Genomic DNA, 23,255 nt, shown 5'->3' with positions numbered 1-23,255 from the left:
TTACCTCATCAGCCTATGGTAAAATGCTCTACCACTGCTTGATAAAAGGAGTCCTAAGTGTTAGTTGGGGTATACATTAAAAAAAACAACAAAAAAACCCCTGTTGTACTATGTCAGACTAAAGGTCTGAGGATTATGTATATGGTAGGGACCTGCCTCCCCTCCTTTAGATTCAGGACCTATCCAAACCTGTAGTACCTGTTAAATGGCTGGTGGGAATGCTGAAGCCCAGCCAGAGAAAGAGATTCACTGCCCGAGCCATGCTTCTCCTTCTCATACTACAGCAGTATAGGGAACATTGGCAGCATGCCTCCAGCCACCGATGCTAGGATTCCTCACATGTGCTCAGTTCTTGCTTACAAAAAAATTACTAGCAGGTTGATTCCTTACCCCTGTCTTTCTACTGGCCTTAAAAGAGAGTGCTGGTTCAGGGACTCCACCTCTATACTTTTTGGCATTCCTAGGCAAGACTCTTATTACTGCAGGGAGTTAGGGGCACAGAAACCCCCTACCAGTAGTCTTTTTTTAATTTTTTAATGTAGAAAGCACAGCTCAGGAGGAGGGGAAGTAAATAGTTTTATGCATGAGATGTATCATTTTGCTACTATGTGATTTTCTTATCAAGTTACTCTAATGTGCGCAAGAGCAGAAAGAACTTATTTAGGAGTCCATATGAATTTGAAGGCATATTTGTTCAGAAATTTCTTTTTACAGCATTAGAGTAAGAATATTTTGTCACATATTTATATTTAATTATATTTTATCTTTATCATAAGAAAATAAGAACTGCCATCTCCGGATCAGACCTTAGGTCCATCAAGTCCAGTGATCTGCTCACGCGGAGGCCCATCCAGGTGTAACCTGGCGAAAACTTAATCACCTGTATCCTTCTATGCATCTTTCGAGGAGATGTGCATCTAACTTGCTCTTAAATCCTAGAACGGTGGGTTCTGCAGCAATCTCCACCGGGAGAGCGTTCCAGGCGTCCACCACTCGCTGTGTGAAGTAGAACTTCCTGGCATTTGTCCTGGGCTTGTCCCCCCTCAGTTTCAGTCCATGACCTCTTGTCCACATTTGACATCATAAATAACTTTTTATCCTGCTCTATCTTGTCGATTCCTTTTATTATTTTAAAAGTCTCAATCAGATCCCCTCGCAGTCTCCTCTTCTCACTGGAGAACAGTCCCAGTTTTCTAAGTCGTTCTTTGTAGTTCAAGTTCTCCATACCTTTTACCAGCTTCGTTGCTCGCCTCTGCACCCTCTCCAGCAGCTTTATATCCTTCTTTAGGTAGAGAGACCAATGTTGGACACAGTATTCCAATTATGGTCTGACCATTGCTCTTTAAAGCGGCATTATGACCCTCTCCGATCTACTTGTGATTCCCTTCTTTATCATACCCAACATTCTATTTGCTTTCTTTGCTGCCGCCGCACATTGGGCTGACGGTTTCAGGGACCTATCTATCAGTACCCTAGGTCCTTTTCTTGTTCGTTCTTACCCAGGGTTGCACCTGACAAGCTATACTCGTGCTCCTTGTTCTTTCTGCCCAAATGCATTTCCTTGCATTTTTCCACATTAAACGTCATCTGCCATTTCTCTGCCCATCTCTCTAACTGACTCAGATCTCTCTGTAGTTCCTAGCTGTCCTTTTGTGATCTGATTGCCCGACATAACTTCGTGTCATCTGCAAACTTGACGATTTCACTGGACGTTCCTTCTTCTAGGTCGTTGATGAAGATATTAAATAAGATGGGCCCAAGAACCGAGCCCTGGGGCACACCGCTAGTCACTTTCTCCCAGTCTGAGAGCTTCTCATTTATACCCACCCTCTGCTTTCTGTTTTCCAGCCATTTGCCTATCCACCTTAGAATGTCTCCCTTTATTCCGTGGCATTATAATTTCCTGAAAAGTCTTTCGTGTGGAACTTTGTTGAATGCTTTCTGGAAGTCCAAGTATATTATGTCCACTAGCTCCCCGTTATCGATTTGTTTGTTTACTGTTTCAAATAATTGTAGTAAATTCGTCAAGCATGACTTCCCTTTCCTGAAGCCATGTTGACTGGCTTTCATCAGGTCATGTGTATCCAAGTGCCGGACTATGCTATCTTTAATCAGTGCTTCAACCATCTTTCCAGGGACAGACGTAAGACTCACCGGTCTGTAGTTGCCCGGTTCTCCTCTTGATCCTTTTTTGAAAATTGGGGTAACGTTTGCTATCTTCCAGTCGTCCGGTATCTGTCCAGTTCTAATTGACAGGTTAGCAAGGTTTTGCAGTAGTTCTCCGATTTCTACCTTCAGTTTCTTTAATACTCTCGGGTGAATTCCATCCGGTCCAGGGGATTTGTCACTTTTAAGTTTGTCGAACTGTTAGTATATCTGGTTCAAATCCACTTCTACTGTGGTGAGGCTGTCCTCTATTTCTCCCTTGAACACTTTCACTGTTTCAGGTACTGATGTAATGTCTTCCTTCGTAAAGACAGACGCAAAGAAGGAGTTTAGTCTTTCTGCAATTTGTCTTCTTTGATGTACCCTTTTCTTCCCTGGTCGTCCAGAACCGGTTTGGTAGTCTGCAGAATATAAGAATAAATAGTGTATTGCACTGTATTGTATTAATAAATATTCAATATATATCAGTACAAGCTGAATATTTTAAATAAATATATCTACACAAAAAAAATATTCATCTACTAATCAACATCAGAGATTATGGGGTCCTTTTATCAAGGCGTGGTAGGGGTTTAATGTGCGGAATACCGCACGTTAAACCACCTGCCGTGCTAGTCATTAATACCTCCATTGACGAGGTTTAGTTTTTTGGCTTGCCACGGGGGTTAGCGCATGATGAAATGTCTGACTCGCTAACCCCCCTTGCGCACCTTGATAAAAGGAGCCCTATATATGCCACGTTCCCTTAAATGGAGAAAAGACCTCAGTGTTTCTCAGGAGCATACCTGGGAATCTTTCTTTGGCAAGTGTTGAGTTACCACAGAGAAATACATCCTTGGTCTCAGAAAAACTCTGTGTGTATATCTTACTATAATCAGTATCAGAGTTATAAAATAGATTTTCAAATACATAGGAAACAACCACTTATCTCAAGTAGACACTTTGGCCTCTGATATTGCAAAAATCACCACAGTTCACAGTTGAAACCAAGTGCTGATTTACCACACTCGGAAAAATAATTCAAATTTCCTTCCTAGATTTCCTGACAGGCCCTTTTTCGCATAGTTGCTGCATCAGGGGAATATTCTAAACAAAGAGCTACCGCTTCAAAGATTCTCTCCAAAAGTCTGAGGTCTTTTCTCCGTTTAAGGCAGGGGTCTCAAAGTCCCTTCTTGAGGGCCACAATCCAGTCGGGTTTTCAGGATTTCCCCAATGAATATGCATGAGATCTATGTGCATGCACTGCTTTCAATGCATATTCATTGGGGAAATCCTGAAAACCCAACTGGATTGCAGCTCTCAAGGAGGGACTTTGACATCCCTGGTTTAAGGGAACGTGGCACATATAATCTATGATGTTGATTAGTAGATGAATATTTTTTGTGTGTGGATTAATAAATACTCTACATATCTCTGGGTAGGCATAGTATAGAAGTGTGCATGACCCCTTCCCCATAACTAGAAACTGTAAAACTACTGTACATTTGCTGTTTGGCAAAAAAGGTTAGATGTCCCTAGTTTACAGTGAATATGTATTCACTGCAAGATTTGTGTGTGAAATCAGTAACAAAAATCAAAATTTCCAAGTCCAGTGACACTGTTTGTTCCTGTTGATAAGTATTGGCAATCCTACAGAAAGGCAAAGTTATAATCTGTGGCTTAACAAGATTCATCTGTTTTTATAATTCCTGTTTCTTTCTTTATTTTTTTCTCCCTCTCCAACCCTTCTCCCCCAAGATCGCATGGTGTGTGGCAGAGGACTGCCCACCACTCGACCATGGTGGAAGGCTAAGCTCCGACCTCAGCCTCAGCTCCCAGACCTGTGACTTCTGCCAGGCTATCTTCCCAGGAGGAGCAGCCACCCAGGGGGACTACCTGAGGCATCTCACGGACCATGTTGAACCACACTGAATAACTGTTTGCTTGGTTTCCTAAATGTAAGGGGTGAAGGCGGAGGAATCTGCTCTTTCTGCCAGTTTTGCCCATCATCACTTCTGCAAATCAGAAGGTCTGTGTTCTTCCTCCTCCTCCTCCTCCTAGCTCATACTAATCCTGAGATTCTTCTTTATTAGTTCAATTCAAGTACTGAAAAGAACCGCAGTATGTCTGTTTAATCCAGTGGTCTCCAACGCATGGCCCTTGGGCTGCATGTACTCCAGAAGTCTTCCACTGTGGCCATCAAATAGTTGGCTGAAATGCTATTCAAATCCTGTAAATGTGTTAATTTCAATCTTGCCTACTTGGATAGTGCATTAAATATTTTAAAAAAGGATTGCTGTAGGTTGGGTGTATACATAGGTTGCTGTAGGGCAGGCATAGGACCTTCTGTGTTTGCACCAAATGTAAAGTCATAGGAGAGGTCAAAGGTCGACAAATGTAGCTCATTAATGATATTTGCTACAGTTGATAAACCACAGTTAAGCGTGTTTAAATATTTATTTAATTTTTTAAATTTATAGCCCAACTATATCTAGGCGTGTTACAGAATAAAACATACATAAATTAATACATAGACGTAATCTACAAATGACAACATTCAAATCCACATTCATCCTTTATCTTTAATCACAATAATATAAACAATGAAACCTTCCCTAATAGTTGCACTGCTTGGTCTTATTATATAAACATATGGAGGGGCATAATCGAAAGAAACATCTAAATCCGTTTTGGGCCTAAGTCGCTAGTTGCCCAAAGTCGGCAGTGTCTAAAGTTCATTCTTTAAAAATATACGCCCAAAATATTTTGTTTCTTTTGGAGTTGTCCAGCTGTTTGATCACCCAGACCGCTAAGTCATCTATCTTTATACCCCATTCTCGTCTAAAAATTAATCCAAGTCAAAAACGCCTAGAAAAGGACCTTTTGGACATGGGAGGGGCTAGCAAAGTAATGGACTGGACACCTAGACATGGCGACAGAGTAGTGGCACTTACAGGGCACTGCTGCAAACTTCACAAAAAGAGTGCCACATAAACATCTCACCACAACTCCCTTATAGGTCATGATGAGCCCCCCAAAACCTACTAGACCCACCTGTCTACCACCCCAATAGTCCTCACGGTTGCAGGTGGCACCTATATGGCAGTACAGTAGGGTTTGGGGGGTGCACATGTTACATCATAAATGCAGTGGTTAGAGAGGCTTATGGGCCTGGGTCCTCCTCTCTATGGTTCACTACTTCCCCCCCATACTTAAGCCACCTCTGTGCTGCTCTACTAGGCTTTGTTATGCCAGGTGCTGATGTTCTGGAGGCAGGTATGCACATTTTTATTATGATTTTTATGGTGTTATGGAGGGGGCAGTGTGTGGGGGTCTGTACTTTGTGTCTGCGGTGCTTATCTGGCCACTTTGAATACCTTTTTGGCACTTAGACCTGGTTTTACATGGCCTAAGTCACAACGTACAAGTTCCGTCCAGGCAGCCTCATTAAACTTTTGTTATACTTGCAGTACGACCAAATCCTGCCCTCACCACTCCGTACAGCAGCACTGAAAAGGCCTAAGTCGTTTTTAGATATGTCTAAAACCTGGTTTTATTGGCACTTGGATGACTTGTCTTACTGATCGTCCAAGTGCCGATTTAGGCCGGTTTTTAGATGTATTTCCTTTTCGATTATGGCAACATATTCTGTAATCTTATATTTCTGCTTTGATCAGTTAATTTAGCATAAAAATGCTTGTACAAATAAATGAGTTTTAAGAAATCTACGAAACTGTTTACTGTTCTTACACAATTATATGCTACCTGGCAACTTATTTCATAGACCTAAAATAGCCTCTGATAATGCAGAATGACTTGTTACATCATAATGTATGGTATCCACAACCAATTGCATGGTTGTCTCAGATCTTAAACTTCTACCTGGTTTATATACATGGTACCTGAGCATACAATCTCTCAAGAATCATCATCAGCACTTTATATTGCACCCTCCATATAACTGGTAACCAATGTAGCTGTTTTAAAATTGGAGTCATAGAGGTATACCGATGTACTCCCGTCACAACCCTCATTTTGAATTATTTGAAATGTGCGTAACTTCTTGCAATTCCTAAATATATCCTATTTGTGTTGTAGAATCAATATTTCATATTTAATAATCACTTGATATACTAACTGTGAACAATCTCTTAAGTGTGTTTCTCAGGTGTCTCATTAATGGAATTTGCTACCATTGACAATCCAAAATAAACTGAGTTTTAAAAATATATCCTTGAAGTATTATAGAATCAATAATTGTTAATGTTAAATACTGTCTGAAAAAGCAAGTTAGGGTGTTTTACAAAATTAGTAGTACTGTATATGTAAGTTTGAAATCATTTGGTGGCCCTCAGAACTTTCTGATATTTACATTGTGGCCCTTTACATAAAAAAGGTTGGAGACTACTGGTGTAATCTCTATAATGATCCTTGATTCTCAAGAGGGAATATTTGTCTTCTTTTCTTGCATAATCTGGGCTCATGGTTTCATAAAGCTATAATTAAAAGCATCTTTATCCAGAAGATAGTATGGATGAATAATACATTTCATTGTCTTTAATGATTTTAAATTGTTGATATTGTATTGTACTTTAATATGTAATGTTCCCTCAGATTTAAGAGTTTTTTTTTTCTGTTGTTATCCGCCTAGTACTCTTTCCAAAATTACATTAAATTACATTAGGGATTTCTATTCCGTCATTACCTTGCAGTTCAAGGTGGATTACAAAAGAATTATCAAGGATGTATTACAAAAAGATCTTACCAAAAAGATATCTGGTCATTTTCAAAGAGAGTAAGAAATGAGTATGGCTAGTTGTTTTGGATAGGTGGCTTTAGTGAGAGGTGGTATTTGAAACTTGTGGTGTTATATCTTTTTCAGGGATTTCTTGAAGAGTATGGTCTTTATTTCTTTTCTAAAAGTTCTGTAGTCTAGGGATGCTGTCAGTAGATTGGCGATATGGTTGTCTAGTTTGGCTGCTTGAGTAGCCAGGAGGCCATCATATAGTTTTTTCCGTTTGACCTCCTTAATTGGGGGGTATGAGAATGGGGTGTGAGTTTTCCTTTGTCTGGTTGAGGTGTTATGGATGAGGCAGTTGTTCAGGTAGTTTGGGCTGTCTCCGTATAAAGTCTTAAATAGTAGACAGTAGAATTTAAATTGTATTCTTGCTGGGATTGGAAGCCAATGCGATTTGAGATATGTGGAATAGGTGGAATATAAGCTGTATATAGAACAGTATATGAGTATATATTATAGTCGCGTAGCAAGGGGGGAGGTTCGCCCTGGGTGCACGCTCCAAGGGGGTGCACAGCCAGCCGGGTCCGGAAGCTCGTTGCTGAAAACGACACCTCAGCATGGCTGCCGTATTTATTCCAGAGCATAAATACGGCAGCTGCGCTGAAGTGCACAAAGGTCCCGCGATAACAACTACTGCTGCCGCTGCTTTGGAAGAGATAAGTGATCGCGGGACCTTGCCACAACTCCCTGCGTCTGCCGGCCCAGCCCCCCTCCGATGTCACTTACCTCTTCCAGAGCAGAGACAGCAGTAGTCGTCATCGCGGGACCTTGCTGATTTCGATGGAGAGAGAAAGAAGCATAGTAGGGTGGTTGAAGGAGAAAAAGGGGGTCAGGGTGGTATGAAAGCGTGGTGAAGGGTGAGGAAGGGGGGTCAGGGTGGTATGGAAGCATGGTGAAGGGTGAGATAGGGGGTCAGGGTAGTATGGAAGTGTGGTGAAGGGTGAGAAAGTGGGTCAGGGTGATATGGAAGCATGGTGAAGGGTGAGAAAGGGGACAGATGCTGATGGAAGTGGGGGGAAGGGAGAGGAGAGAGTGAAATGCCAGACCATGGGGGTGTGGGAGAGATGGAAGGGGTAGGCATAAAGTTTCTGGAAGGTGAATAGGAGATAAGATGCCATATAGAAGGGGCAGAGAGATGGTAGACAGTGGATGAAAGGAAGAGAGTGACAAGAAGATGAGGAAAGCAGAAACCAGAGAAGACAAGGTAGAAAAAATTATATATATATTTTTTTGCTTTAGGGGAGATGCATTGCTGTTTCTGTGGTGTTGCATTGTATGCAGAGTCCAGCTTCTTGGTGCTTCAGTTTAATCTTTGTCTACATATTTTTATTCTATCTCCCCATTTACAAAACTGTAGAGCGTTTTTTAGCGTTGGCATCTGAGCTGTTACCACCATGGCTAAAAACCACACTACAGTTTTGTAAAAGGGGGAGGGGTTAGGTTGTGATTACATATTCCATATTAGGCGAAGGTGTTTCCTGTGTTCTGTGTGTTCTAAAGATGTGGTTTTCTGTTAGGATTGACTGTGTAGGATTGATCTGTACTAGTCTGGCTTGTTTAGTTTTACAATGGATTTATTGACGTACTGCTCACTGCAGTATGTAAGATGCTGCCTTTTCCTAGGTTTACTCTTGTGAGACGTGTGGACTGTTACTAAAAATCATGTTTTTCATACAGATGGGGGGGGAGGGGTGTCAAAAAATGATGGGCCCCAGGTGCCACATATGCTAGGTATGCCACTGGAGAATAGGCTGCCTGCTTGTCCTGGGATAATACAGGTATTCCAGTATTGAACTCTCAGTATTGAACATTTCTTTTTTTCCTTGTTGAGAAAACAGTACAGTACTGAACTTTTTTTTACCCTGAGATTATTACTGTACACCACTGTATTGTTCAATAAATACACTGTTATCCCACCAAAATTTCAAGTTTCAATATTAATAATAGTGGCCGTTTCCAAAAAACGTGAATAACATTTGAAAAGTTATTCACGGTTTTAATCACAAAACCGCCGGCTGTTACAAAAAAACGCGAATAACATATAAAAAGTTTTTCATCCACTGCGAATACGGAGGGAGAAGTGTAAAGCATTTTCCCTATCTGTCCTGGCAGGCTCATAGTCTATGTAATGTACCTGGGACAATGGAAGATTGAGCAGCATGGTGTTTGAACCCACAACCTCAGGGTGCTGAGGCTGTAGCGCTAACTACTGCACCACCATCTCTAATAGAAGTATCAAGGGCAAACATTTTTGTTTTCTGTGTTATCTGTAGCCATTTTCATTTCATTTTGTTTAGGGTTGTTTTTTTAAAAAAATTGTTTATTCTGGGGCAGTGTCATTAATAGTGCATAACTATAAAAATAACCTAATGGTTAGCTACGTGGGCTGAGAACCAAGGGAACTGGGTATGAGTCCCACTATGGCTCCTAGTGACCCCCTCTATTGCCTCAGGTACAAATCTTGCCCCCTCATTTATGAGCCCACTAGGGACAGAGAAAGCACCTGTATACAGTATGGAAACCACTTTGGTGGTATCACAGAAAGATAGTATAGCAAATACATGACCCTTACTCCATACCCTTTTTTCAATGCATGTCCCTAGTGCCTATGTTACCCTTATAAAGTAGGCTTAAAGCATAGCTGTCTTTTTTTTAAACATTTTTAAAAATTTATTTTGACAAACAGAGGTATCAAAAAACATACACAATCTAACATAGTAAAAAAACCCCAACAAAACCCCATATCCAACATGTACAATACATAGTTATTTTTAACAAAGACCAAAGTTCAATCCTCTTTATATATTGACCAAAAAAATCTAATAGAGCTTAGTGTGTGGTGCAGTGGTTAGAACTACAGCCCCAGAACCTTGGGTTATGGGTTCAAATCCTGCACTGCTCCATGTGACCTTGGGAAAGTCACTTAATCCCCCAGTGCCCCAGGTCCCTTAGATAGAGTGTGAGCCCACCAGGACAGATAGGGGAAAATACTTGAGTATCTAAATAATTTGTAATCCGCATAGAATTGTAGGATATGCATAATATAAATAATTAAATAAAATAATAAAAGCTCCTTCTCTTAACTGCAGCAATTCCTTCATACTTCTCATTGTGACATACAGTATTCCATCATGCATTCATAGACAAGACTGTGCTGTCTTTCCACTCTGACAATATACAACGCATAGTTATGACCATAGTAAATCAAATAGGTTAGTCTACCCCCTATGTAATAACCCCCCCTTTTACAAAACCGCAAAAGTGGTTTTTAGCACTGGCTGGTGCACTGAATGCTCTATGCTTCCAACACTGAGCGTTCCTATGAGAGTCAGGAGCAGTACAAAACCACTTCTGCGATTTTGTAAAAAGGGGGGGGGGAGAAATGAGATAAAGTGACTGATCCCAAGACAACAACCTTATATTGAACTCAGTGCAACTTCCTAACACATTTAGAATTCTATTCCATATTAGTACCCCAAATGGTTTTGAATCCATACAGACAAACAGCATATGAAATAAAGTTCCCATAGCAGACTCACAAGACCAGCATTTATTAGAATCACAAAGACTGCCCTCTCTAAGCTGAGTGAGAGTCCTCCAACTGCATTGCTGCCAGTGGAGGGGTGATATTTCAATATCATGCTTTCAATCGGACAGGAAAGTTCCATGATGTAAGGTTACCATAAGGTTGCAGAAAAAGGAGGACAGATTGAGACATCTGTTTTTTATTTTCATTGCTTGCAATGGAAATAAAACCCAGATGTCTCTATCTGTCTTCCTTACTTCCATTGCTTTCAATGAAAGTAAAACCCAGATGTCTCACCTTACTTCCATTGCTTTCAATGAAAGTAAAACCCAGATGTCTCACCTTACTTCTATTGCTTTTAATGGAAGTAAAGTCCAGATGCCTCACCTGGTCCAATGTTTTTTTTTTTAATTTATAATTTTAATAATTACAATATCAAACGATACCAAGAGAAAAAAAGGAATCTTCCACAAGTTTTACTGTATTCAAACCTTCATACACAATTCCTTTCCAAGCCCACAACAAAGGGGAGACATGATACTATTTCAAATAGACAAAATTATAATGAAAGAACTAAAGAAATGATTCACAACTCACGATTCATCCTTGCGAATCCAAGCCATTTCTTACTCTATATTGGATCTTGATTATATCCTCGTATTTCTCAGTAGTGAAACTAAAAAACCACTTTATTATTAAACTCACTTCTGTTCTCTAGCACTCAAAAATTGTTGCAATTGAATGGGATCACCTGGTCCAATGGTTAAGCTGGCCCTGCCTCTGAAATACAAATACAATACAGTGCTCCATCACTTTTTTCATTGTGACCACAAAACAAGTTAGGAAACATATACACTGAAAATGTGATATGTCTGTTGGTATCTTCTTGTAAGCCAGTGGCTAGTGTTGTCATACCAGTAAAACATGTTTGCCCATAAATGAATACTAAGATTACATTAACATCATAACAAACTGCCAATCCAAAAGCTCCTATGCTTTGAAACAATCCTTCTGTTTGTATTCAAATAGATCAAACAATTGCTCCTTAGCAGCTGTTCTCCAACACTAAATGGCACTATTTCATCAAATATTCACCTTCAATTAGGATTAATGAAGGCAAGGTAATTGCTATTTCTTCTCTTGACTATTTGTAATGTGACGCCTGCTACAAAGCAGGTAGAAAGCCACCTGGCTGTACTGTAGATTAGGAGGCCTCAACTTGAAGGCAGTGAGGGGACGATGCACAGAGCTCCAGGCAACCCAGCAACAAAAGCCAGGCTGGGAGCATTTTTCTTTTGCCGGGCTATGCTCAGCACAATAGCATGCAAATCATATGCACGCTGTTTGTGCTGAGTAGCCCAGTGCTGGAGAAGGATTGTATGTGTGCTGTGGACCCGCCAGAAGAGCAAACAAATTGATTCTGGGAGAGATCAAACCAGCTATGTCACTCAAAACCCAAATGATGACATTGCGACTGTCTTATTTTGATCACACCTTCAGAAGAGAAAGATAATTAGAGAAGGGCATAATGTTTGGGAACACTGATGGAACCAGGCGAAGAGGGCGACCTGCAATCAGATGGCTGGACATTTGAAAACAACCATGGGGATGACACTGGAGGACCTTACTGGCCTAGCACAAAACCAAGCTCTTTTTAGATCTGTAATTCATCAAGTTGCTAGGACTCAAACATGAGTCAGTTGTATTAGCTAACTAGCCCGGTGAAAGAGGAGAGATACTGTGCCTGGCACCTGATCAGAAGAGCAAAATAATTGGCACAGCTCCTCCCCCCATCCCTCCTGCCAAAACAGGCTCTCTCTGCTCCTTCCTTCCCTCTTGACTCCTGCTCTCCTGGTGCCGCTCAGCTGATCGGGGCTTCCCCTGCCAGTTCAGTTCATTGCGGCTCTGGAGCCACGATCAGCTGAACTGGCAGGGGAAACACCGATCGCCTGAGCCGGCCCTGCTCTTTGGTACCGCTCCCTTCCTTCCTCCTGTTCTCCGGTGCCACTCAGCTGTTCGGGGCTTCCATGGAGCAAGATCAGCTGAACCAACAGAGCGAGCAGGGCTGCCAGCACAGCAGTGGTTAGTTTTTAAAAATTTTTAACCTCTACTGTTATTCATGTATTGTGTGAGTGTGTGTCCCGTGTCTATGTTAGACACAGGACATACACTCATACAACACATGCACAACAGCTAACAGCAGCTCCAGGCCTGCTGTAAAAATAATTCCCTGTTATGAGGTGGGTGGTTCCTTCTCTTCCCTTTTGAGCATTACAAGAAGTGCTCATTTAAATACTAATAAGCTCCTTGTAATGCATTTACCTAGTGTTCTCAGAGGCTGCTACCAGGATCAGTAAAAGCTCCTGAAAATCCTTTGAGCATAGGAGGCAGAGCTTCCTTGCAAGCAAGACTGGCTTTAACCAGTCTTACTTTGAAGGAAAGCTTCTGAGCATCAGGGCCTGAATGTAGACCCAAGAGGTTTTAGTACTGGAAAGAAGTCAACTGGGGGGCAGTAAGTGCAGAATCCTTGAAGCTGTTATATTGGGGAGGAGTGAATTTGGAGCACGGAGTGTGGGACCCATGAGATTGTAGTACTGGTTGTAGATATTAACTGAAAGATCCATGAATGAAAAGACAGCTTGGGATGAGTGTGAAGCCCATGAGGAATAACTCATCTTTGGGTAACAATGTGTGGGACTCATGAGCAGAGTGCCTGGTTCCTGCAGTTTAATGGACAGCTTTTGCAGTGGAAATGCAGTTCCTCATCAAACTGCAAGAAACAGATCCACAGGCAGCAGTTGCTAGGCCAACCACATGTTGGTAAACCTTGAACAACTCCCATCAACCTGCCCTGCCCTGGTTGTCTGGCAATAGGAACAATGCTTCAGAGTGCATTCTCTGCTTCTGCCAACCAGGACATGATTCAAAGTATGAGGAACAAGACACTGGGTCAAATCTCACACAGCTGACAGGAAATGATCAGGAATGTAGGCACCCAGACCCACAAAATCTAAGAGTGCCTGTTAGGATTTCATTAGGTAAGGTTCAGGCAAGCAAAGTCTTCAAGGTAAGCCCAGAAGAGCAAGGTCCAGGGGAACATAGGAAGTATGATTCAGGGGGAAAGTCCCCTAATTCTTACAGCTTCTCCATTGCACCAGATCTTTGAGAATGGATGGATAACTAAATCACCACATCTCCAGCATTCCACAGCTTCTGTTGTTCTCCTTGATGTGGGTCAGAATTAATGTGGAGGCAAAGAAGACACCTGCCATGAGCACCTACTTATGAGGACCCTCTTGCACCCTGGGTATAAAACAGCATGTATTTAAGTAAACCATAATTCTAAACTGCCTTACTGTCCCAATATAGCTGTTCTAACTGCTTAATTCTATATATAATTGTTCTTAACTGTTTAAATATCCTATATATAGGTTAAATCACCTAATCTGTATACAACTCTATATTGCTTCTTTATCCTTTATATCATTTTATATTCTGTAATTATCCTAATGTTGCTGTTTGTCATTTTAATTCAGTGAGTGCATTAGTGCGGGATGAAATTTATCTAGAAATGACTGGCAAAAACCCCCAAACTGGCTGTTTTTCGGTGAGAATTGAGCAGGTTTCCTCTGAAGGGGTCTGACACTTTGATTGTAAGAATAGAGAGCCAATATATCAAATCCCGTTCTCTTTCTCTTATATTACAAATTATAATGAGTTCAGTTTCTGAGATAAACACAGCACAACAGGAGAAAGGATTTGAAATTATGTGACTATCTGAGTGACACTCATGCTATATTGGGAGTTGGAAAATGGTGACATGCAAAGACATGTATGGAAACTTTCTCATAAGTATATCAAAATGCAATATTAATGTTTAAAATAATATATATTAGCTAATGGATGTGGGTGTCAGATACTGGGCTCTTTAAGGAAGCGATGTGTGTGTGTTGTGGGGGAGGTGAGAGAGACTAAGGCATGAGCATGATGTACTCAACCAATGACTTTTATTTTTATTTGCTGCACAGGAGAACAAGCCAGTTCAGTAACTTGTGCACAGTAACCTGCTCACACATTTCAAATGCACTGTCAATGTGAACATCATTTCTTAGTTTTAGATGAAAGAGGAAGGAGATAAAACAGCAAATAAAGATTTGCATAGTCCATCCAGTATGCCCATCAAGTCATTCTTGTTTAAAAACTGGTTGGCAATTTGCCATTATGTCAACCACATATAGATAGTTAAATATAATGATTATTTCTGGCAGAATTCTGCAGAACTGTGAAGAATTCTGTTCAAACCTTCCATCCTGTTGCTGTCCCCTTCTTCCCCACGTGGGTCTGGCCTCTCTTCCTCTGACCAACCCCCCCTCCCCCAGTGAGATCAGACATACCTGCGGGCCTCCCAAGGAAGATGCAATGAAACCAGCCAGCCGACTGGCAGAGGCAGCACTGTGAACAAGCTGCTTGTGGCCAAACCCGCCAGGGCCTTCTCTCTACCGCACCACTTCCTGTAGATAGATGACGTGGCAGAGGGAAGGCCCTGGCAGGGTCAACCGCAAGCAGCCTATTCATAGTGCTGCCTCTGCCAGCTGCCACTGCTCTGGGAGATCAGTCAGTCGGAGAGCGAAAGGACAGACCTGCACAGGGGAGGGGGCAGAGGGAACAGGGATGTGGACATGGATGCTAGACCACAATTTGGGGGGAAAGGAGGGAACATGGATGCTAGGCCTGTGGTGGAAGGAGAGGAGGGGACATAGATCCTGGTCTGCAAATAGGGGGAGCAGGGGACATGAATCCTGGACTGCAAGTCGGTGAGGAGGGGGGGTAAATGAGAGAACATGGATCCTGGATTGCAAGTCAGGTGGGGGGAGAGGAGGGGACATGGATCCTAGACTGCAAGTGAGGGGGGGGGAGGAGAGGAGGGGATATGGATTCTGGACTACAAGTCGGGGGGTGGAGATGAGGGAAGATGGATGCTAGACTTGCAGGGGAAGGAGAAGACGGGTGAGGACATGGGTGCTGGACCTGTAAGTAGAGAGAAAAGGGGTTGAGAAGGAAACCCAGACCAGAGAGGGGAGTGAGAAGGAAGAGATGCTTGACCATTGAGAGAGGGAGAGATGTCAGGCCATGGGACGTAGGGAAAGGATTCAGGGTACAAACGAAAGAGGTGATGGTTGGGGTGAGGAGACATGGATGCTTGACCTGCAATTGGGGGCAGGGAGATGGTAGAGAGAGGAAGAGAGAATGACCAGCTGATGGGGAGTCCCCTGCTGCGATCAGCTGATGACAAGCTGTTCTGACAAGGTAGGACAATTGGGTACTATATCCTAACAACTTGCTGTTATGCATTTTTCATGTGGATGTCTTTATATTTGGGAATGTCAAAAAAAGAGAGATGTACTAAGGGTTAAAACGTCTAGATAGTTTATTTAAAAAAAAAAAAAAAAATTAGACATGTGTCAGTTTTGAGAATGGACATTTATACTACTGAATTTCTGGATGTCTTTCTCAAAATATCCAAACTCTGACTTAGACATCCTATAGAAAATGTCTTATTTAACATTAAAGTATTGCTATAATTTTACTTACCCCCACCCCTTTACAAAACCACAATAGCGGATTTTGGTGCCAGAAGGAATGGGGAGGGAGGAAGAGATTCTTAACTAGTGGAGAGAGGGAGAGAGAGATGCCAGATTATGGGGGACAAAAAAGGGGATTAACAGTGCTAGTGAGAGAGGAATGAGTTTTAGAGGGAGAAAGAACAACTGTTGGAGTGAGAGAGGGAACTGAAGAGGCTGGAACCTGAGAAAGGAAAGACAGGAATGAATATCAGGCCTCAGGATAGGAGAATTCTGTGCACAACACTACAAACAAACTTTGCACAATTTTGAAATATTGTGTGCAGAATTTTCAACATTTTTCCATTGAATTCCACCAGGAATAAATTATACACAGTCTTGGGATAATTTTTTATAACCCCTTCCCCCTCCCCCTTCAGCATCTTGGCATCTCTTCCTTCCTTGACCATCCTGACATCATTTCCTTCCTGCTCCCCTCTCTCTTTTCTTCCATGTGCATTTTTCCTTCCTCTTTCCGTCCTATCCAAATGCAGTATATTTCCCACATCCATCTCTTCATACATATTTCCCCTTCTCTCTCCCCTTCTATCCACGTGCAGCATTTTCCTTCTACCTAAATGTAGAATTTATATCCCTTCCCTGCTCTCCTTTCAGCATCTCTTTTCTAGTATCTCCGCTTCTTTTCCCTCTGCTCCCACCCCATCCCATGGGCCCTACAAACTTCCATGTTCACTGGCACTGCTTACATCAGGCTCTCTCCAGCGACTCTGAGGCTTCCTTCCCTCTGCAGTAATGGGAAGCTGCAACAGAAGGAAGAACCCTGAGGCTGGTCAGAGAGAGCATGATGTAAGCAGTGCAGGTAAACACAAATCTGTAGGAGCTGCAGGGCAGGGGGCGAGTGGGAGGCTGGACCTGTAGGAAAGGAGAGAGAGGTGAGGCAATGCCAGACTTATGCAGGAAGAAGAGATCCAGATTATTGGGGAGCAGGGAGGGAGCCAATGAATGCGATTGGGCCCTTTAAGCGTGTAAGCTGGAGAAGAGGTCTAACTGCGTGTGCCATATACTGAATGTATGTGACCTGACACGTCTGATGGTGGGTACCTTGAGACATTGAATCCAAGACCAGTGATTAGTTTGCTTATATAGTACCATTAGGCTGTAGCAAAGGTCAAAGGACATCAAGTTGAAACTGTGTCCTACATGGCTACAGAAAGACAGGGCAGCTTGACAAGGGGTGTCAAACTCAATCACATAAGGGGTTAAAATCTAAAACATAGGCTAAGTCACGGGCCAAACTTTTTATTAAGATACTTAGGGTCCTTTTTAAGGTACGCTAACCGATTTAGCACACGCTAAATGCGCACCTTAATAAAAGGACCCCTTACCCCCTCTTCTATGAAACCGCGCTAGCATTTTTTAGTGTGGGGATTCGCGCTGAATGGCCCGCGCTGCTCCTGACACTCATAGGAACTCAATGAGCGTCGGGAGCAGCCCAGACCATTCAGCATGGCTCTCTGCGCCAAAAACCATTAGCATGGTTTCATAGAAGAGGGGGTTAGTCTTAGTAGAAGTATAGGGTTACAACCTCTCCAATCCCAAGCTGGCTCTTTGATGTAAACAAAATAAATAAAAAAGACTTTTCCTCTTTTCTGCACTAATTCATACCTATTTCAAATCATTTATATTTATGTGCAGCTCTCCCTAAAATGTATTTTCTATATTTTCTGAATTTTTAAATTTATTTTTAAATCAAAGCTTAAATGTCACAAACAGCGAGTCTAGTAAATCGAGCCCTGTTGTCTTTTACATTAAGAAAGGATACATAGCAAGGAAAATCAGATTCATAGTTATTCAGTAAAAGTCAGCCAGGAGATACCCCCCTGTATAACACCCACGCCCAGTTCTCTTCATTTTCCAACGTGGACCAACAGGGAATTGTGAGACAATGTCAAATCAGTATCACAAGACGCATTTATTTGCACGAACTGTAGTAAGATTTATGGAAGACTAATCATTTACATAAACTAATACGTGCCTGTTTTAGTCAGATGCTAGGGAAAACCATAATCTCCTTACCCAAGGTTTGTTATTTTGCCAGTTTATACTAAGAATAGAGACCCAGGCTATGTGAAATACTTTATTAGAAATATAAAAATATAATTCATAAGCCAGCAGTAAATAATAAACTAATTATTTGTTCACAATGTCTCTGAATACATATATGAAACTCAGTACATAGTTCTCACACCACACTTGTTAGATAAATGAGTAAAATTAATTCTTACACTCTAAATAATTCCTTATAATAATAATTACTGATTAGCAGCAACTAAAATATAGCTTATCACCACAAAGACAATAGAATTCTCTCTCTAACCCAGCTGAAAAGACAATATAATTCCTTATTCTCACCACATAGATCAGGCCTGAGCAAAGAATCAGATGAAAGGGAAGACGTCTTCTATTCCTGAAGATAAGAATTCTTTTGGTACAGGAACAAGAGTCCGTTAGCCACTGGAAAAGCTGTAAATTAGGTTGGCAGCAAAGGTTTCCTTTATGTGATGGAATCCAGATGTATAAAAGTCCGGTTTCTCTCTCTCAGGCAGAGAGTCACAAGAGGTAACTTTTCAGGTCTTAATTATTATAGAAGATGTGCAGATAACACCTATGATAAGATGCAAGTTCCCTCACATCCTAGCACAGACTAAATTAATAATTAGGCACATTCCACTTGGTTCATCAGATGACCTCTCCGGACCAATCCAGAAACATAACTTAGATGAATAGCCTTTTTGTATAGAGTCTCGCACAAGCCGAAACAGAGGCGCCTTCATTAGATAAGAACAGTACAGGAGCAATGCCTCCCCTAAGATTCACACAGGCTGAGCATGCAGGCATAGCTGGATGTCCTTGACTAGAATACAGTTCTGGTACATACCCAGAATGCATCAGGCATAGACCGCAAATATGTTTTCTTCTTTCTCTTCTTGCATGGTTTAGGCTGGAATGATTTCTTGTAGATAATGGTTCAGGCTTTATGATATCAGAGAGGCCTAACCTTCAGGTGTGAATAAGGAAACACCCCTACAGAACTAGCTGATGCCACTGAAAGGAGATAAGGCAGTGTATCCTGATAGGGGCAGCCTCGCGGTCCCTCATTGACTGCGCTGAACTTTTTTTCTCTTTTAAATTGCCGCCGCTTTGGGGAGCCAATGGACTGCATAGAGGGTGCAGGGGTGGGCAGCTTATGCTGGTTTCTATGGAAATGAGGGCAGTGGGTTGGGAGCTTTCCTTTCTCCTGGGCTAGCTAGCTGTAAGTGCCTCTGCCTTCCCCCATATTTTTCCCCAGCCTACCGCCCAGGGAGATGGGCTGCGGCTGCTCCATGGCAACCACTGACATCTCCAAGGGAGGTAAGTTAAGGGATCGCTCACTTCCCAGAGAGAACCCGCCCCTTGCCCCCCCAGCCCTGATCGGCAGCTCCCGGGTTTGCCTTTCCTGTTGCCTCTGGCTCTTTCACTTACTTCCTGATCTGATCTTCCGGGCACTGTGGACCTACAGCTGATACAGCATTTGTACCAGTGGGTCAGCCTAAGTACAAAGTTGAAATTGTGTGGTAGGACAAATTTTATTACACCACGGGCCAGATTTTGACATGTCTGCTGTGCATCCTGGACAAAAGTTTAAGTTTAAGGCTTGAGTAGCTGAATATTAAACCTAAACTAAAACTAAAGGAGCTTGAGTCAGTTAACAGTGAAATAAGCATAATACATAAACATAAAAAAATAGAAGTAAACTAAAATTACTTAATTTCCAAAATTTTTAGTAAACAGGAAAGTTTTCAGGGCTTTCTAGAAACATAGAAACATGATGGCAGATAAAGGCCAAATGGCCCATCTAGTCTGCCCATCCGCAGTAACCATTATCTCATAGAAACATGATGGCCTAAACTTCTTAGTACCAGCAGTAGATCATTCCAGAGCTCTGTTAGTTTGAAAATGAAAGAATGACTAAATCTCCTGAAAGTTATGTTTTTAACAACCAAGGGAAGGAAATGTGAGTTTTAATTTTTGAGAACTTCTGGCAAGATGAGATCTATGCACATTCCAATCTAAAAGAACCAGAGTGATAAAGATGCCATAGAATCTTAAATGCACTTGAATTGAATTCTAAGATACACAGGAAGCCAATGTAGTTCACTAAGCAGCGGGGTTACGTGATCAAATTTACTCTTACCGAATATGAGCTTAGCAGCAGTGTTCTGTATCAGCTGGAGTCTCTCTGCAGACTGACCTTTGGAAGACCAGGGTACATTGAGTTACAATAACCCAATCTTGACAGACTGCAGCCTGTTATGCACCACAACTAATGTCTCAACTGTATTTTATTTGGTATTTTGTAATTTTTTGAAAGGCTGAGCCAAAAAGGATTAAAACCACTATGTGAAAGTCAGAATGAGGTTTTATGGGTATTCTATGAAGCAAGGTTAAAGAATAATTACAGCTACTTAAGTAACAGAACACAGGCTTTTGAAAAGCGCAAGAAAAATCTTCATTAGGAGAACCAATCCCCACACCTGTATTATGACTGTCTAATCCCACAGCACTCTGGGATTTGTAGTCCCCTAACCCTCTTCACTTTGAAATCAGCTGCTGTGAGTAAGAACATGCTCCAAGGGGCAAGATGGGGTGTCACATAAAATAATGGTAGAAATGCAGTGGTTGTGGCAGCTATGTTTATTCAATGACAGGTAAAGAAGCAAAGAGCCTGGGATCACATGGAACCAGGAGGGGCTGGGCAGCAGAGAGCCTCTGAACGTTCCATTCAGTTGGGAATTGTTATTGGTTGAGAAGGAAGAGCCCTGGTGAAGCAAACTGAGGAAGAGGGCAGGAAAGAAGCTCCAGGCAATGCCTTGGAAAGAGGGATACTCGGAAACAGAATCAGGAAGGCAGAGAGAACAAAGCCAGGAGACATGAGGGTACATTAAAGGTAAATAGAGAGCCTGGCCTTCAAGTATCTGTATTTGGGAGACGGTTGCCAGGGTAACTCCATGGCACAAAATATAGCTCAGATAGTATGGCTTTGTCCCTCTACCTTTTATGACTAGAAACTAATTTTTTCAAAATGATTGAGGTGCTGAAACCAATGGAACTTACCTCTCCCTGAACACAGTCAATGAGTTTGTTCAATACTGGGTGTGCTGAAGTACCCACAGTGTCCACTTCTGTGCTTGTATGTAGTTCTTATTTCCCTACAAGACAGCAGACATTTTGGCTCACTGAACACTTGGAGGGAAACAGGGGCACACAGAAATATTTGCTGGCCCTTTCTCAGGACTGGTTCTCCATGCCTACCCCTCTTCCAATTCTGTAGCTGTAATTGTTGTATAGTATCTGCTGTCATAGACAAAATTTAATCTAATCTACCAATTTAATTTAAAAACTTATAGTCCTGCGTTTTCAGGCTGATAGTCTGTTCAAGACGGATTGTAATTTACAAAGAAAAACAAATGCCTATGATATAGAAAATTAAATACAAACAAAATAAACCCCCCTTTTTACAAAACTATGAAAGCGTTTTTTAGCACAGGCCAGCACGCTGAATGCTCTGCGCTGCGCCCTATGCTCACAGAACTCTATGAGCATCAGGAGGAGCGCAGAGAATTCAGCACACTGTCTAGCGCTAAAAACAGCTTTCACTGTTTTGTAAGTACAATTATAGCAAGATTTTACACTACATAAGTGGAGGGGCATTTTTGATGCTGCTAAGCTCATAAGTTAGAGTTTGGATGTTTTCAGAAAGATGTCAAGAAATTCAGTAGTAAAAATGTCCATTCTCAAAACTGCAAGTTTCAAGTTTATTTAAATTTTGCTATCCTACCTTTTCAAAGTTTCAAAGTGGCTAACATTCATAAAACATTTGAATGGGGTAAAGACAATTAAGATAGAATAATAAAAAGACATCTAGACGTTTTAACCCTCAGTACTTTAAACTTTTTTTTACATAAAATGCATATTCAGATGTGGCAACCAATGCATATTCAGATGTGGTAACCAATTGTCTGCGCGCGCTTTTGACTATGAACCATTCGCAGCAGGGGAATCCCCATCAGCTGAGCCAGTTTTGGGGATTCCTGCCAGCTCAGCAGATAGGCATTCCCCCTGCCAGAATCAGCTGAACTGGCAGTGAGATTCCTCTCTCCTTCCCTCCCTTCCTTCCTCACAGGTACCGATCCCCCAGCCCCCTCTACAGAGAGCACCAGCACTACACCCTCCTCAACATCCCCCAACATCCCCCCACACCCTCCTGTTGCTCGGCCCCATTGAACCCTAACACCCCACCCCAAACTGTAGCACTCTTGAACCCGTTGCACCCCACCACGACACCCCCCAGAACTCCCGGCACCCCACCGCGGCACTCACTGAACCCCTGGCACCCCAGTCCGACACCCCCCCTGCAACCCATACCTTCAATGACAATCTGGCGGGAGGAACACCCACTCCCTCCCGCCAGCAGGCTCATCTCTTCATAATGGCAGGCTTTCTCCTTCTTGGTGCATCCTGAGATGCACTGGGAGGGGCCTAAGGCTCTGATTGGCCTAGTTGCCTAAGGATCCTCCCACCTGGGCCAGAGCCTTAAGCTCCTCCCAAGATACACCAAGGGGTGGCGCCATTAAGAAGAGGCGGACGTGCCAGCACGAGGTAGCGGGCATCTCTCCCACTAGATTGTCATTGAAGGTATGGGGTTATACGGGGGTGTTAGGATAGGGTGCCAGGGGTTTGGGGGGTGTCAGGATTCTATGGGGCCTGGTGGCAGGGGGGAGTTGGCATCCCTCCTGCCTATATTTTGTTCCAAAAGTACATGAGGGGTGTGGGGGATGTCAGGAGTGTGGGGTGGTGTCAGGGGATGTTGGATGGGAGGGGTATAGTGTGGGGGCTCTCTGTGGAGGGAGCTGTGGGGACTCTCTGTGGAAGGGGCTGGGGTATCAGTGCCTGTGAAGGAGGAAGAGAGGAATCTCCCTGCCTGTTCAGCTGATTCTGGCAGGGGGAATCCCCATCAGCTGAGCTGGCAGGAATCCACGAAACCGGCTCAGGTGATGGGGATTCCTCTACCACGATCAGCTTATGGGAAGTCTACTGTTTTTCTTTTCACTCCACGGATGGTGGGAGGGGGTCGTGACCACTGAGGGAGTGAGGGGGGTCATGC

The 23,255-nt window shown here is 42.5% G+C and overlaps 2 protein-coding genes across 4 annotated transcripts in view; both read left to right on the top strand.

The window, feature by feature from the left end:
* LOC117357723 overlaps positions 1–4,917 on the top strand; it is a 47,144-nt gene extending 42,227 nt beyond the window's left edge. The window contains exon 4 of the mRNA XM_033938706.1: positions 3,904–4,917. Within this exon, the coding sequence (XP_033794597.1) occupies positions 3,904–4,077 (174 nt within the window). The 3' untranslated portion in view covers positions 4,078–4,917. The remainder of the gene's footprint in view (positions 1–3,903) is intronic.
* Positions 4,918–13,451: 8,534 nt separating this feature from the next.
* Positions 13,452–23,255, top strand: part of SLC4A8 (solute carrier family 4 member 8) — a 536,451-nt gene continuing 526,647 nt past the window's right edge. For all 3 annotated transcript variants that reach the window (XM_033936812.1, XM_033936815.1, XM_033936814.1), the window contains exon 1: positions 13,452–13,776. The gene's annotated coding sequence lies outside the window, so the exon portion shown is untranslated. The remainder of the gene's footprint in view (positions 13,777–23,255) is intronic.

Source organism: Geotrypetes seraphini, chromosome 3 (genome assembly GCF_902459505.1).
Source record: "Geotrypetes seraphini chromosome 3, aGeoSer1.1, whole genome shotgun sequence".
NCBI classification, from domain to species: Eukaryota; Metazoa; Chordata; class Amphibia; order Gymnophiona; family Dermophiidae; genus Geotrypetes; species Geotrypetes seraphini.
This window is presented reverse-complemented; position numbering and strand designations above follow the sequence as displayed.